At 40.8% G+C, this 15,845-nt stretch overlaps 1 protein-coding gene across 2 annotated transcripts in view; it reads right to left on the reverse strand.

Annotated features, from left to right (window-relative positions):
- CAST (calpastatin) overlaps positions 1 to 15,845 on the reverse strand; it is a 62,272-nt gene that overhangs the window by 15,485 nt on the left and 30,942 nt on the right. The window contains exons 5-18 of one of the 2 annotated variants that reach the window (XM_035309302.1): positions 14,261 to 14,311; positions 12,891 to 12,947; positions 12,628 to 12,744; positions 9,885 to 9,992; positions 9,313 to 9,414; positions 8,731 to 8,811; positions 8,578 to 8,631; positions 7,884 to 7,979; positions 7,610 to 7,702; positions 6,912 to 7,013; positions 5,718 to 5,801; positions 4,908 to 4,955; positions 2,713 to 2,817; positions 2,322 to 2,423 (exon numbers count right to left, since the gene is read on the reverse strand). In XM_035309302.1, the coding sequence (XP_035165193.1) occupies positions 2,322 to 2,423; positions 2,713 to 2,817; positions 4,908 to 4,955; positions 5,718 to 5,801; positions 6,912 to 7,013; positions 7,610 to 7,702; positions 7,884 to 7,979; positions 8,578 to 8,631; positions 8,731 to 8,811; positions 9,313 to 9,414; positions 9,885 to 9,992; positions 12,628 to 12,744; positions 12,891 to 12,947; positions 14,261 to 14,311 (1,200 nt within the window). Of the gene's footprint in view, positions 1 to 2,321; positions 2,424 to 2,712; positions 2,818 to 4,907; positions 4,956 to 5,717; positions 5,802 to 6,911; positions 7,014 to 7,609; positions 7,706 to 7,883; positions 7,980 to 8,577; positions 8,632 to 8,730; positions 8,812 to 9,312; positions 9,415 to 9,884; positions 9,993 to 12,627; positions 12,745 to 12,890; positions 12,948 to 14,260; positions 14,312 to 15,845 lie in introns of both variants that reach the window. The other variant, XM_035309303.1, reaches the window with a different exon arrangement.

Genomic DNA, 15,845 nt, shown 5'->3' on the forward strand with positions numbered 1-15,845 from the left:
CACCTCTGGGGGGTGTTTAAGGAAAGGTTGGACCTGGTGCTTAGGAACATGGTTCAGTGGGTGATACTGGTGGTAGGAGGATGGTTGGACCAGATTATCTTGGAGGTTTTTTCCAACCTTAATGATTCTATGATTCTGTGTAAAGGAACACCAATCAGTGTCTGCTCTGTAAATAGAGTTCTCCTTTCCAGAGATCCACTGACAGCTAAAACGTTCCAAAGGGTCATTTTTTTGTCCAGTTTTTAATCCCCTTGTTAGGGATCTGCTCAGTAGAGTACCATGGGACAAATCTTGGAGGACAGAGGGGCCCGACCAAGAAAGCTGTTTGATATTCAAGGATCACCTCCTCCAAGCTCAGGAGCGATGCATCCTGACATAGACGAAGTCAGGCAACAATGCCAGGATGCCTCCATAGATGAACAAGGAGCTCCTGGACAAACTCAAGCAGAGAAAGGAGGCCTACAGAGGGTGGAATCAAGGACAGGTAGCCTGGGAGGGATACACACACATTGTCCAAATAGCTGAGAATCAGGCTAGGAAAGCTAAAGCACTGACAGAATTAAATCTGGGAAGTGACATCAAGGCCAGGAAAGGCTTCTGTGGGTACATCTGTGATAAAAGGAAAACAAGGGGAAAAAGCGAGCCCTCTGCTGAAGGAAACACGAGACCTGGTTACTCGTGATATGGAGAAAGCTGAGGTACTCAATGACTTTTTTCCCCTCAATCTTCACTGGCAAGAGCTCCAGTCACACAGCTAAGTAACAAGGCAAAGGCAGGGATTGAGAGAACAAACAACTGACTACTGTAGGAAAAGATCAGGTTGGAGACCATCTAAGGAACATGAAGGTGCACAAGTCAATGTGACCTGAGGAACTGGCAGATGTAGCTGCTAAGGCACTGTCCATCATATTTAAGAAATTGTGGCAGGCTGGTGAAGTTCCCACTGAATGGAAGAGGAGAAACAGAACCCCCATTTTTAGAAAGGGAAGGAGGAAGACTCGGGGAACTACAGGGCAGTAAGACTCATCTCTGAGCCAAGCAAGATCATGGAGCAAATCCTCCAGGAAACTCTGCTGAAGCACATGGACAATAACATGGACAATATCCTTGTCTCTCAGTTGGAGAGTCATGGATCAGATGGATGGACCATTTGATGGGTAAGGAATTGGCTGGATGGTCACACTCAAGTTGTGGTCAATGGTTCAATGTACTGCTGGAGACCAGTGACGAGTGGTATTCCTGAGGGGTAGGTATTGGGACTAGCACTACTTAACAACTTTGTCGGAGATCCTCATAAAGTTTACAGACTATATGTGTGTCTGTGTGGCACTGTCAACATGCTGGAGGGAAGGGATGCCATCCAGGAGAACCTTGACAAGCCTGGGAGGTGGGCTTGTGTGAACTTCATGGGGTTCAACAAGACCAAGCGCAAGGTCCTGCATCTGGGCTGAGGCAATCCCAAGCACAAATACAGGCTGGGTAGAGGATGGATCAAAAGCAGCCCTGAGGAGAAGGACCTGGGGGCGCTGGTTGATGAGAACCTCTCCATGAGCCAGCAATGTGAGCATGCAGCCCAGAAAGCCACCCGTACCCTGGGCTGCACCAACAGCAGCGTGGGCAGCAGGGCGAGGGAGGGGATTGTCCCCCTCTGCTCTGCTCTCATGAGACCCCACCTGGAGCCTTGTGTTCACCTCTGGGCCCCAGCACAAGGAGGACACAGGAGTATTAGAACGAGTCCAGAGAAGGCCATGAGGATGATCAAGGGCTGGAGCACCTCTCCTACAAAGACAGGCTGAGGTAGTTGGGGTTGGTCAGCCTGGAGAAAAGAAGAATCCAGGGAGACCTTACAGTTAGCCTTCTGGTACCTAAAAGGGGGCTACAGAAAAGGCAAGAAAGAAGAAGTATTTATCAGGGAGCGATAAACTGAAAGAAGGTAGGTTTAGATTACGTATAAGGAAGAAATTCTTGACTCTGAAGGTGGTGAGGCACTGGCCCAGGCTGCCCAGAGAAGCTGTGGATGCTCCATCACTGGCAGTGCCCAAGGCCAGGCTGGATGAGGTTTTGGAAATCTGGTTTGGTGGGAGGTTTCCCTTCCCATGGCAGGGGGTTGGAACTGGGTGTTCTGTCAGCTCCCTCACAACCCAAACCGTTCTATTATTCTATGATGCTATTGTATTTTTTGAAAGCACCCATCCTTCATAACTCAACTCTACTGAGGAAGAGCATGTAATCCTGAAATAACCATCTTGACAATATGCTATACCGTTGCACAAATGAAGTACTGAGTTTTCCTTTAGCTCCCGCTGAGACTAGCTACTCACTGATGACACAGCTGCTGGAGCTGAAGACTGCACAGTGCAGGCTGTGGCACGAGGGACTACTTCATCCTTTGTAGTCTTTGCAGACTCAGGAGCTGATGATTTCTGAAAGATAACAGTTGCACTGCATTTTACTGAATTTGCTCAGAAACCCCAAATATATCTGTTTTTTATTTGCTTGTTTTAAATACAGTACAAAATAATGAAAAAAAAAATCTGAATTTCAAGATAGTTATGATTCTATTAAGAACTAAATTACAAGCAGAGTTGATATAATGCAATGAAAGCAGTGGGAAAGAAAACAAAATATTTTTTTTATTGAAGGAACAGTAGCATTAACCAGTTCCAAAAAAGCTGTCAGAGTCAGGATTTTATGTGAACTAGAGAGACATACTTTGGATGTGCTGCTGGACTTCAGTGGTCTGGATTGTTCTGCAGGCTGTGCAGGGCGGGCAAAGTCTTTTGAAAATTCATCAACAAGGTCAGATTCACTCAAAGGCTGCAAAAAAGGACATACGTGTTATGGGTGACTCGCTGTCTATTTTTAATGTCTTTTTCCAAGAATTATACTTCAACTTTTCGGAAACCAAATGAACTTTTGTAGCCTGCACTAAAATAGCCTTTCACAGTCACATCAAACAACATGAATTTCACAGTGCACAGAACTTAATATATATATATATATATATATTTTTTTTTTTTCCCAGAATGAGTCAGTTGCTTTGTTATTAAAAGGCAATATAATGTAGAGAACGTTACATTCAAGATTTAGAGAATATTATGTTCAATACTGTTTACTGGGCTACTGAAAATGAAAACGTAACCTCCTGATTAGAAAAAAAGAATAATAATGTTTACTGGCTAATATTTACTATAAAAACATCATGTTGTTACAACACTTCAAGTATAAATTATATAGGTACAGGAAAGCGGCAGCATCAGGCTCTGATTCTCCTTTTTTCCCCCCAGCATAAGTACAGTTCCCTTACGGGGAACTTTTCTTACAAAAGTAATCCCACTACATGTGCTTAAAGGTATGCAAAATAGAGACCCAAATTTCTAGAAGATCCAGCTGAAATCAAGAAGGAAAAAGAACTTTGCATTCCTATGGAATTGAGAAAGAAATAGTAAGCGATCGAAGATTTGTCATGTTCCTTAGATGGTCTTGAACCTAATCTTTCCCTACAGTAGGCAGTTCTTTGTTCTCTCAGTCCCTGCCTTTACCTTCTGTTACTTGGCTGTGTGACACTTTTATTATTTTTTCTGCTTTTTGTTTCACAGATCTACATTACCAATGACACCACAGAAATACTGGCAAACAACTTGCTGAGAACTGCCTTCCTCAAATTATAAATAGTGAGATGGCACAGAGAACAATGGTACAAGATAGATACTCCTGTCATTCACTTACAGATCAAATACTCAATGATATTTGTGTCTCAGACTGATAGGGGTAGAAGAGCAAAGGAATACTTATTCTTCTGCTAACTGCCTTCATTCTTTTGCCAGAAGACGTCATGATTCTGAGCTTACCTCCTGTTTTGCTTTGGCTCTGAACCTCAGTCAAACTATCAGCCAACCTTTAATTTCTACCATGCTCTTTGTAACTTTTCTTTCTGGATATCTTCTGTCTTATACTCCCTGTGAAACAAGAGGACTTGTCTCCTTAGTATCTGGTTCCCTCAACGCATAGCTGCTCTTTTTTTTCCTTACGATACGTGAGGAAGGTGGTCCTCCGTGCAGCTCTCAAACATCACCCACTCAGACTGCTGAAAGTCTATGATGTGACAGACACAAATTTATGGAGATAAAGTCTTTTTGTCACCACCTTTGCATTCCTCCATACTTCAAGCTTGAGTAACACATTTCTGTTACAAATGCACTCTTACGTTCTCAGTCAGATTGGTCCTGACCTTCACACTCATTTTAGCTAACTGAACTTTTCCAATTCTAGCCCAGATATTTTGGCAGCACTCCTTAATTCACAATATTTCATTTCATTTCAGTTTCTTTTCTTTTCCTTTTTTTTTTTTTTTTTTGCTTTCTTCCTCTGTACTTTCAAGTAACCTTAAAGGTCTCCTTTTAATCTGTTCAATCTATTTTGCACTTTCTAGGCCACGATGGAGATAATTCTTACGAAATCCAAGTTTTCCCTGTGATTAGGAAAATGACTGCGATATTTTTTTCCTTCTTTCCAATTGTATTACTTTACATCTGATGGTTAACTCTTAAGAAAACAGACTTTCCTGCCTCAACTCTCTGTGTCCTTCAACGGCTTCAATGTACTTCTATAGGATACCCTAAACAAACCCTTTGATACAGCTTTTCTTTGTGTTAGCAGTCATTTCCATTATTCTGTAATGTCTCAGTAATCTCTAAATCCTTTTCTTACTATGATCTCTTCATTCACAGTCAGTGAATTTCAGTAAAAAGTTTCCGCTTCACCCTTCAGATTAGCATGTTTTGTGCAATGAAATAAACACACAAACAGAGTAAAAGACTTACATAATGGCACAGAGAGAAGTGATGACAGAGGGGGAGAAAACAGGGTATCTATTCACACTCCTACAGTATTGTCAGTTTTCTAACCTTAGGTTTTTCTTCAGGCTTTGGCAATATTGGTTTTCCATCTTTATCCTAAAAGTGAAGAAAGCATGTATTACTGACATTTTTCCATCGTTATAAGAGGTGTCATACTCCATAATCAATAACAAAATAATAATATAAATGAGAGACATCAGATGGAATCAGTGACATAGTAACAGGCATTCACCTCAACAAATGGAACTGCTACATCACCAGGTGAGCAGATTCCAAAACAAACCAAAACAAAAAATTAAGACCAATACAGTACAAATGGAACAAGAAACTTTAAAAAAGTGTTCATTCCTATCAGTATCACTATGCAGTAGAAATTAATTCCATAGTAAAACAGGAGAAATTAATCCAGTAGAAAAGCAAGCTCTGAATGTAAAAGAGAATCTTTCGTGCTTGTACTAATAGTGGGTTAAATCTCTATGTCTGTAGTTGGGCAGTTGTGAAACCTCTAACTGAGGGGTAAAACCGCTCCATTCACACAGCTCCACCAGACAGTTATATGCAATCTTGTTAATGTCAATTATACTAACAACCATCACAAAAACTTCCAACTCTGCAAGTGAAACTGAACTTCACAGAAACACATCTCAGCTCTACTGTCAGTTGGCTTAACCCTGAACAAATCTTCCTCAGAAAGGAAGGGAATGAAACTAGAGACACAAGAATCTCCAAGAGGGTAAAGCCATTGGTTGAATACTACTACTGCTTGTTTTCCCTATGTTTTTTTCCCTGTCTGTGACCGAGGAAAGTGTCAGAGGTAGCTGCACTATTTACAAAGCAATGGAGATTAGAAAAACATACCAACTGTGGTGTTAGCCTGTATTCTGGAGGTATTGTATCATCACGTTCTCCTGCCTTTTTTTCTTTTTTCTCTTTAGCTTTTGCCTGAAAAAAAAGACAACACAAAAATATTATTTAGTGAAATAAAAAATTACAATTCACTCAATATCACTATCAAGATTGCTCAGCCTAATGTTTAAAGAAGTATTAGCAAGATAAAATTATTCCATATATCAAGATATTCAAATTCCTCAATTTACTCCTATCAAATTTCTGGGGCAAAATAATTATGGCTTAAGAATTAATGCCATAAATAAACTTTTTTTAAAAAATCCATAAAGCTCTGCTCGGAACTGTCACTTCGTGGCCAATACTTTTAGACTTTTCAGGATGTTCCAAGTTCTTAGGTTTCTCTGGATTACATCACTCTGACTATACAAGCTGTAATTCTGTATTTTTCCAACCGTGCTTCTTAAACCTTCTTCATTAAGCAATGCATTCACTAAGATATCTCAAGGCCCAAACTGTCCAAATCTGTAGCACAACAGGAACTTTTGTGTCAAAATTGAACTCCAATACCTTTTTTTTAAAAAAAAGCAGCAACTGATTTTCTACTATTCCCTGTCATTTGCCTTCTTTGAGTTGTAAGTGAATGCAGAAGAATGTTAAGTGAGATTAGTAAAGTTACAAGCAGAGTCTGCAAAATTAAATTAAAAGGCAAAGTTTAATGTGCAAACATAATGCTACTGTTGAAATCTTACTGTGGAAGAAAAACATAAGTCTGAGAAGACACAGCAAATGGCAAGACCCAAGTTACAAATGCAATAGTATTTAGTGTCAAAAGGAGAACATCTGCCGTAAAAGAAACCACAAAGGCTAATTTAAATATATATATATATATATATATATATATATATAAAAGATTCATATAAATTGTACGCACTGTGTAAGGTGCATATATTTATGCCTATATAGCCAAAAATGAAATACTTTAAGATTGTCTTACTATATTCTATTCTACCTGTATCCACTTGGGATTTTGTGATTTCTTATTTTCCTAATCATACTAGACTCAGACATTCCTTAGGCTTTTGATATGGAAGTTGCTTTGTCATTATTTTACACATTTGTACAGTACCTAACAAACAGGAGCTATGATTCCATGAGAGATTCTGAGAGCTGTTGAAACAAAGGAAGAAAAAATAAAGATTATACCTCTGACACTTCTACAATAGTGGTAACATCTTCAGGTTCAGGTTCAGGTTCAGGTCCACCAATAGTATCCATAAGAGCTTCCATTGCATCCTCTTTCATTTCCTGCATTAAGAAAATATGAGAATCATGTTGTTATTTCTTTAGATTGACACAGATCTTAATATTCATATATTTTTCATGTTGTGTATGAAAGGAACAGCAAGCACAACACTGATCCTTCTCTACTTGGCTTCATTCGATCGTAACATCACATTGCGGCATATGGTATATTTTGTGATAAGCTCAGCACAGTCAAATCAAAACATTTTCCCCTGGGGATGGGGCAGTATAACTCTTCCTAGAGTGGTAAAGTGAATGGTTTGTAAAACACAAGAAAATGAAACCATGTTCAGGTTTTAAACAACCTCACAAAAACACATTTTACTTCTCTACTGTCTCCAGACAAAAGAACAACAGTTACTCTGCAGAGGAATGGATAAGGAGAATTATCTGACCCATCAAGATTTGATCTTCAAAATGCTGTACAGTTTGAGCAATCACATTTCCTATTATTCCCATACCTTCTGGGCTAAACAGGATTTTCAACTGAAAATGAAGATGACAAGCATCTTTCCAAGATCAGACACGCATACATATGACATGTTTGTAAAGTGAAATTTTAATTAGAAGTTAACTGGTCAAAAGATAGACATCTATACCTCTTTTGATTTTGTTTTCTTCTCAGGAGGAACGGAAGTCTTGACTGAGCTTGCTGCTTGTGCTTGTATGGTTTCTCCTTCCTTACTCTGTTTCTTCTACATAAGAACAAAATGAGGCAAATTTAACTACAGGCATATTTGCAAAAATAAAAGGAATGGATAACTGTCAACACTGTTTTAAATGTAAAATGTAAAGATAATAATGGAAATATTTCATTGCAATAAAAGATTTAATGGCCAAAAAAAAAAAAAAAAAAAAAAAAAGAATCAATACCTCTGTCAGACTTGTCTTCTTTTCCTCAGCAGAAGGAATACTGCAGGTAAAGTCAGATGACAGGGCGTCTGCAAGCTCATCATCTGTCATTGGTTTCTGAAGAAGAAATTGCAAACTAGGTTATGATTATTGAAGTTCAAATATTAAAGTTGTCAAACTCAGTTTAAAATCTGAATATGTTCCATGGTAACTCACATCATATTTTCCCTCAGTTGTTCATTCATTTTTCAGACATGCTCTTATTTTTATATGTTGAACATATAGTCAGATTAAACTGGCTAACAGAATAATCTTTCTAAGTGCAGAAATTGAAATACTTTCTGCTAAAAAGATGACTAGGAGATTCTTGTACGCACAGCTACTATCTCCTGCCTATGTTATTACTGTGCCCACTATTTCCTCCCTTTGTTACTATTATGCCAAATACCTCCAAAAGCATTTATTTGACTTGATTCTGCTTCTGTCGGTATCATTGGAGTTCCTACATCTTTATTTAAAAAAATAAGAACAAAAAACCATACATCACCACCTTGTGCCCAGTTCTATTAGTTTTATCAATATCTATGTTATCTGGCAACCCACAGCCCTCTTCATGGAATTTTTGGAAGTTAAGCAACGCTTTAATTTTCCAAGGAATCCAATGATAATTGGGTTATTTCCACCCTGCAATACAAAAAAAAATAGGAAGTCTTACTTCAGGTTGCTCATCTGCTTTTGGTGGGCCTCCATCTTTGCCATCTCCTTTGCTCTAAAAGGAGAATTATTTTTGTAAGTAATGGGAAACAAAAACATACAAAAAGAAAGAAAGCAAGGACAAAGAATTGTTTTATTTTATTAATTCACTAACCTTCAGCAGTTCAACATACTTTGGAGGGAGACTACCTTCTCGTTTTCCCATTTCTTCTAAGTATCTCGAAGAAATATCTTCCTTTGAAAAGAATGCACACATCACTGTTTTTGTACTCCTGTTTATAGAAATTAATTTATAATGTAGAGCTATGTCTGAGTACTGTATTTAGCATGTAACCTTAACTCCCCTTTTGTTACTTTCCCATTCTAACTCAGAAAAGTAAGCATTCTTCCCCAAATTATCAATGTTTTACTCTTTTGCAAGTAGATATGAAAGTTCCTAGGTTCCTTAATGCTCTCCTACACCTCCATTACTGCTTTCTTTAAATCTGCTAGAGACCATGCTTGGAAGTCAATTCAAAAAGCAAATTTGCTTACACTTAACCATTTCCTGCTGTGATATATACATAATTACACCATTTCTGTATTACTGAAAACCACTAAAATGTAACTGTTCAAATTTTATTTCACCTCTTAGCAGATCAAAGAGACAATTACTGGGTCAATGTAATAGAGAACAACTACAGACATATCTGAGAGATGAATCTTCTAAAAAATAAAATTAAAAAAAGGAAAATACCGTAACTTCTGGACCAGTGTAAACTGGGCTGGTAGGTTCATCTTCTTCAGGTCCACCAAGTGTATCTATTAGACTGTCTAGTGCTGACTCATCCATAGTAGTCTGAAAAATAATCAGAGTGTTATAAAAGGTATCATTCTGTGGAAAGAAAAACAAAATCTGAATCATCTGGTGAATCTACCAAAAATTCCTGGAAACTAGACCAAAATATTTGAGCAGGTCCAGCAGCTGCGAAATTTTTCAGCAAGAACTGTTCTTAAACTCATTTCCCAGTGTCAGTAACAAGATCATTTGTATTTATGTGGCAGCTGATGAAGAAATATAACTCAAGATGGAATTAGTTTTATACTACTTGTGTTAAAAATGATTCTAAAGAAATCCTATCTGATAAAAAGGAAGTAGCATGCCACTAGTTGGTTACCAGTTCTTTCAGGTAGACCTTTTACCACCATCCGTCCATAAATACTTCAGCAGTTACCATTTTTTTTTCCTGAAACATGAATGTTTCTTTTCTGAAACATTCTCTGAGGTCAATACAGGGGAAGCATTTATCTGGAATTGTATTTACTAACCTCAGTGCTTGGCTTATCAGCTGCAGTAACTGCACTCGCAACAGCACCTGCACCAACAGCACGTGCATCAGCTGCACCACCTGCTGTGGATGTCTTTTCAGACTTAGGCTGGAGAAATAAGAGAAAATATAAGAGATCACTTTATGTGACAATATATGTGAACTTTTAGTAAAAATTCTGGAGACAACACAAAGTAAAACAGAGATATTCTACTCAGTCATGTAGATCTGTTGTTCTTCTTCATCTACACTTTGAATCACAGAATTTTCTAGGTTGGAAGAGACCTCAAGATCATCAAGTCCAACCTCTAACCTAACACTAACAGTCCCCACTAAACCATATCCCTAAGCTCTACATCTAAACGTCTTTTCAAGACCTCCAGGGATGGTGACTCCACCACTTCCCTGGGCAGCCCGTTCCAGTGTCTAACAACCCTTTCGGTAAAGAAGTTCTTCCTAACATCCAACCTAAAACTCCCCTGGCGCAACTTTAGCCCATTCCCCCTCGTCCTGTCACCAGGCACGTGGGAGAACAGACCAACCCCCACCTCGCAACAGCCTCCCTTCAGGTACCTGTAGAGTGCAATAAGGTCACCCCTGAGCCTCCTTTTCTCCAGGCTGAACAAGCCCAGCTCCCTCAGCTGCTCCTCGTAAGACTTGTTCTCCAGGCCCCTCACCAGCTTCGTAGCCCTTCTCTGGACTCACTCAAGCACCTCCATGTCCTTCTTGTAGCGAGGGGCCCAAAACTGAACACAGTACTCGAGGTGCGGCCTCACCAGAGCCGAGTACAGGGGGACAATCACCTCCCTGGCCCTGCTGGCCACACTGTTTCTTATACAGGCCAGGATGCTGTTGGCCTTCTTGGCCACCTGAGCACACTGCTGGCTCATATTCAGCCGACTATCAACCAATACTCCCAGGTCCTTCTCTGCCTGGCAGCTCTCCAACCACTCATCTCCCAGCCTGTAGCTCTGCTTGGGGTTATTGCGCCCCAGGTGCAGGACCCGGCACTTGGCCTTGTTGAACTTCATGCAGTTGACCTCGGCCCATCGGTCCAGCCTCTCCAGATCCTCCTGCAGAGCCTTCCTACCCTCAAGCAGATCGACACACGTACCTAACTTGGTGTCATCTGCAGACTTACTGAGGGTGCACTCAATGCCCTCATCCAGATCATCAATGAAGATATTGAAGAGGACCGGCCCCAGCACCGAGCCCTGGGGAACGCCACTAGTGACTGGCCTCCACCTGGATTTGACTCCATTTACCATGACTCTTTGAATAAAAAACATAAGCTAGTTCTACCTACTGGCTGAGGGGTCTGGAAGCTGGGTAACTGCAGTCTGCATGATGGTACTGAACCTAGCCTAAAAGATTAAATTCAGAGACTGCACCTATTTTTTTGGACTCAGCAACTAGTTAATACACCCACACAGCATCAAGATGCTTCAGCGGAATGAGCTTACTGTCCACCTGCAATACTACATAGTTGCACTCTTTCCAATGTGACTTTGCATGCAAAAAAAAGCATTCAGTTTTAAGATTGAACTTTACCTCTTTTACTTTGCCAGTAAAAGAAATTAGCAGTGCTAAATGATCATGAGGAAAGCTTTCATTTACACCTAGAAGGTAGTCCTCAATACACCACTTAAACTAGCAGCAAATACTGCTCAAATAAGTAGAGTGTAAACTGCCTACTATTACTTCAGAGAGTTAGGTGACAGAGAAACATCAACAGAGAATACAGACTTCTGCATTAGTGACATTCACATTTACTACAAAAAGAAAAAAATAAAAGAAAAACCACTATGTTGTAGTAGGGCTGCAGGAGTTCTTCATGGTATTCTGCCATTGTCACCCTGCCTGGTGACATGCAGGCCAGAAGACCAAAAGACGCAGATCCTGACTCTACCATACATTTTTGCTCCAGCACTTTCCCCACTTGCCCCTCTGAAGTGATCCCTCCCAAACTTCTTCCCCAACCTGTGTCTTCCTACCCTCCTCCCAACCTTGCAGCCATGGGGTATGGGCTGTCCTGCTGTAAACAGATAACCTGCCGACCTCTGCATTTGGAGCAAATGCTACTACTACAAACATGTCTGAAACTGCACAGGTCAAGCAGTTCCATGCTGGCAGTGCTAAAATAAACAAAGCATTCACGTGACTGACCAGTCCCTTCTGCCCACCTGCAGCAGTGAAGGGGCAGGGAAAAAAAATGATGAGGAACCAATCACCCCCATGTAGCTGCAAGGAATCTGCAAAAAGCTTGCCTGAATGGTAGAGGAGCCCTAAGTAGGTTAACATACAGGAAAAGGTCTAAAGAGGGCCACAGCTGTAATAATCCTTGCGTTGCTGCTTGAATAAAAGCCACGGTGTATTATCCAATGTGAAGCCAGATGCATGTCAGGATCTCCCAACAACTAGCACAAACTACCAACATTATCTAGCTTTGCAGCCAATCCTTATCAATTACCACTACCACGTGTTAGCTGGATTCAGTATATTCAGGGTGTTAATTTGTGTGTAGAATTTAAAGTTTCAGAAATTCCAAATTTTAGTCCGGCACAAGAAGAGGTTTGTAATGTGCACTTTTAAACACAAGACAGGTTCTGAGTTCTTCTACATTTTGACTTCTGGGGACTCAGTCTTGCTTGACAATAATCAGCATAACAATCCGTCTTGATGTGCATTTCTAACCCTAACAGTAACACAAATAATAAAAAATTGGATTGCTACTTTTACTATACCTGTGCTGCCTCTTTGGAGGTTGGTTGTGAAGACTGCCCAGCCTGACTTGTAGCTACCTTTCCTGTATTATTTGGTTTAGAAGCTGTTATCCCAGAAGGCGTGATTTGTCCTTTTGCCTGTAGAGACATAACTGTGAATATTAGAGAGGGAAATAATTTGGGGGCATTGTCTTTTTTTTTTTTTTTTTTTTTTTTTTAATGAAATAAGAAAAATTTCACAAGAAGCCCTCAAGAGAAAGAAAGAGAAAAATTGCACAACTTACACCACTGGATTCTTTTTGTCTCTCTTCAGATGGCTGGTTATTTTGAGAGTTTGTTGGCTGTCATAAAACAGGAAGTTAAGATTATTTATCGTTACCATGATTCAATGCTAGAGAACATGATCTACACTAGTTCAATCAATATACCAACAGACAAACATTTTTGCAGACTGGGAATCAGTAGATAGGAAAAAAAAAAAAAAACAGCAAGAGTCTAAAACAGGCTCTCTTCATTCTTGTGACTAAAATTCAGAAATTTGGGCTGTATAACGGCAGATGCACTTCTTGCCTAGAATATACACTCTGAAGTGGACAATCTTTTGAATGCTTACCTTCCTAGAGTTTATTTTAACAGGAAAAAAAATAAGACTCAAGACACACAACAGCCACATTTAGAAAATTACAGTCTTATAAGAAGTTCTTATTTTTAGCCAGCTACACACAGACACACTTCAGACATGCACATCCAGCTTTAGAGGAGGCAGACCATTTATCTTTCAAACTGTATTCACAGGGAATGCATAGCTCACATTTAACTAGAGAAAAAGTCACAGGTACAGCCATATCTAGGTACTGTATGAGGAGAAAAACATGCTTACTCCATTCTCCAGCAGTCATTTATCCTTTAAAGGACATTATTTCAACTTAAGTTTTCAGCTAGTCAAAACTGAAAAGCGAATTAATTTTTCTTACCTATTCCTGCTAAACTATGTCTCCTTGGTCAATTACCTTTCTCCCCTTTTTTTTCAAATTAAGGCTGCAGTAACTTTGACCTTTGGGGTTGGGATTTTTGTTTTTTGGGGTAAGGGATTTTTTGTTGTTGTTGTTTTTATTTATTTTTTTACTCTTGGGATGTTTTTGTTTTGTTGTAAGTCAGGTTTTCCTCCTTTTTTTTGGAAAGCTGGAATGGTAAATACAGAGAGTGAAGGGGGAAAAAAAGGAAGTAACTTACATCCTCCCTACAATGGGAAAGTCAGATTAGGCTACTGCTTATTTCTTTTCAGATAAAGTTGCATAAAAGCAAATGATGGGAAAAGTCCAGAGTTCAGGACTGAAGTCTAAGCAAATTCAACGCCGTGTCCCAAGACTGCTATCTGGAAAAATGAAAACACTAGCCTTCTCCATGTCTTCCTGCCACCCTTCACCTAGATAAGCACAATATATATTCAAAGATGGTTACCCCAGAAGTTAAGTTTTTCTGAAACAATAATGCACACTGTTTCACCAAAGACTGTATTTCCACAGCTGTTAGTTCATAGCTCTTTTGCACATGGATATGTTACTACTCATGCAGGAGTTTTACGCAGCACAGTTCAAAGTTGGTCAAAGAACAAAGTGCAAAAGATCAGTAAAGCTGTAATGTAAGCACGTACCTTGGATGACTGTTCATTTTTTCCAGGTTCTGCTTTGGTTGTTGGTGTGGACTGAAACATAAACAACATACATTCAGAATGAGATTACTATGCTTTAATAACTGGCCACTAGAAATAACCAAAAGAATACCAGACAGGTTCACACTCACTACCACAAACGCCATGTAACTAGTACACAGTGCTTTGATGCTGCAATTTAACAAAAACCTGGCATAGACGACCTCATTCCAGCAAATTATGAACATTCAGTGCAAACAGATACACACAACACTTACATGGAGTGCTGAAAAAAGAGGGAAAGATGCCATTAAATGCACATTAGGAACAGATTGATTTGTACTTGAAAACTTGCCACTGACATGACAAAAAAAAATTTCTTGCCATTTACCCCAACTCAAAGTACAGTAAGTGCTGAATTAATAGTAATAGATACATATAAGAACAGACATTGAAAAATTACAGTTTTATATGAAACAAAAATCAGAAAAAAGGAAGTGTAATATCCCTGTCGGTGATGTGGGCAGTGGGACCGAGTGCACCCTCAGCAAGTCTGCAGACGACACCACGGTGTGTGGCACTGGCAACGTGCTGGAGGGAAGGGATGCCATCCAGAGGGACCTGGGCAGGCCTGAGGTGGGCCTGTGTGAAACTCATGAGGTTCAACAAGGCCAAGTGCAAGATCCTGCATCTTAATTAGAGCAATCCCAAGCACAAATACAGGCTGGGTAGAGAGTGGATTGAGAGCAGCCCTGAGGAGAAGGACCTGGGGGTGGTGGTTGATGAGAAGCTCGACATGAGCCAGCAATGTGAGCATGCAGCCCAGAAAGCCACCCGTACCCTGGGCTGCACCAACAGCAGCGTGGGCAGCAGGGTGAAGGAGGGGATTGTCCCCCTCTGCTCTGCTCTCATGAGACCCCACCTGGAGCCCTGCGCTCAGCTCTGGGGCCCCTCCACAAAGACACAGAAGTATCAGAGTGAGTCCAGAGGAGGCCATGAGGATGAACAGAGGGATGGAGCGTCTCTCCTGTGGAGACAGGCTGAAGGAGCTGGGGGTGTTCAGCCTGGAGAAAAGAAGGCCCTGGGGAGAACTTTTAGAGGCCTTCCAGTGCCTAAAGGGGGCTGCAGGAAAGCTGGGGAGGGGCTCTGTGTCAGGGGGTGGAGGGACAGCACACAAAGTAATGGTTCTAAACTGAAAGTGTGCAGATTTAAATTAAATATTAGGAACAACGTCTCTACTCTGAGAGTGCTGAGGCACCAGCACAGGCTGCCCTGAGGAGCTGTGGCTGCCCCATCCCTGGCAGTGCCCAAGGCCAGGCTGGATGGGGCTGGGGGCAGCCTGGTCTAGGGGACCACAGAGCACAAATCCCTCTGCCGTCACCCAGGGAGGGGAGCAGCAGCTGCAGGGCACAGCCCACAGGGTGGTGGGAGCAGAGCAGCTCCCCCTCGGGGCTGGCACGGCTGTGCTTGCTCCCCAGATGACCAGGGACACCTGCACTCTGGGTCATGGCATGGTGTCCACATTCAGCCATGGAGCTTTTGAACTCTGGAAACACGTGGCCATGGACGGAACACTTCCCTATCCCCT

The sequence above is a fragment of the Oxyura jamaicensis genome, chromosome Z, assembly GCF_011077185.1.
Source record: "Oxyura jamaicensis isolate SHBP4307 breed ruddy duck chromosome Z, BPBGC_Ojam_1.0, whole genome shotgun sequence".
Taxonomy (NCBI): Eukaryota; Metazoa; Chordata; class Aves; order Anseriformes; family Anatidae; genus Oxyura; species Oxyura jamaicensis.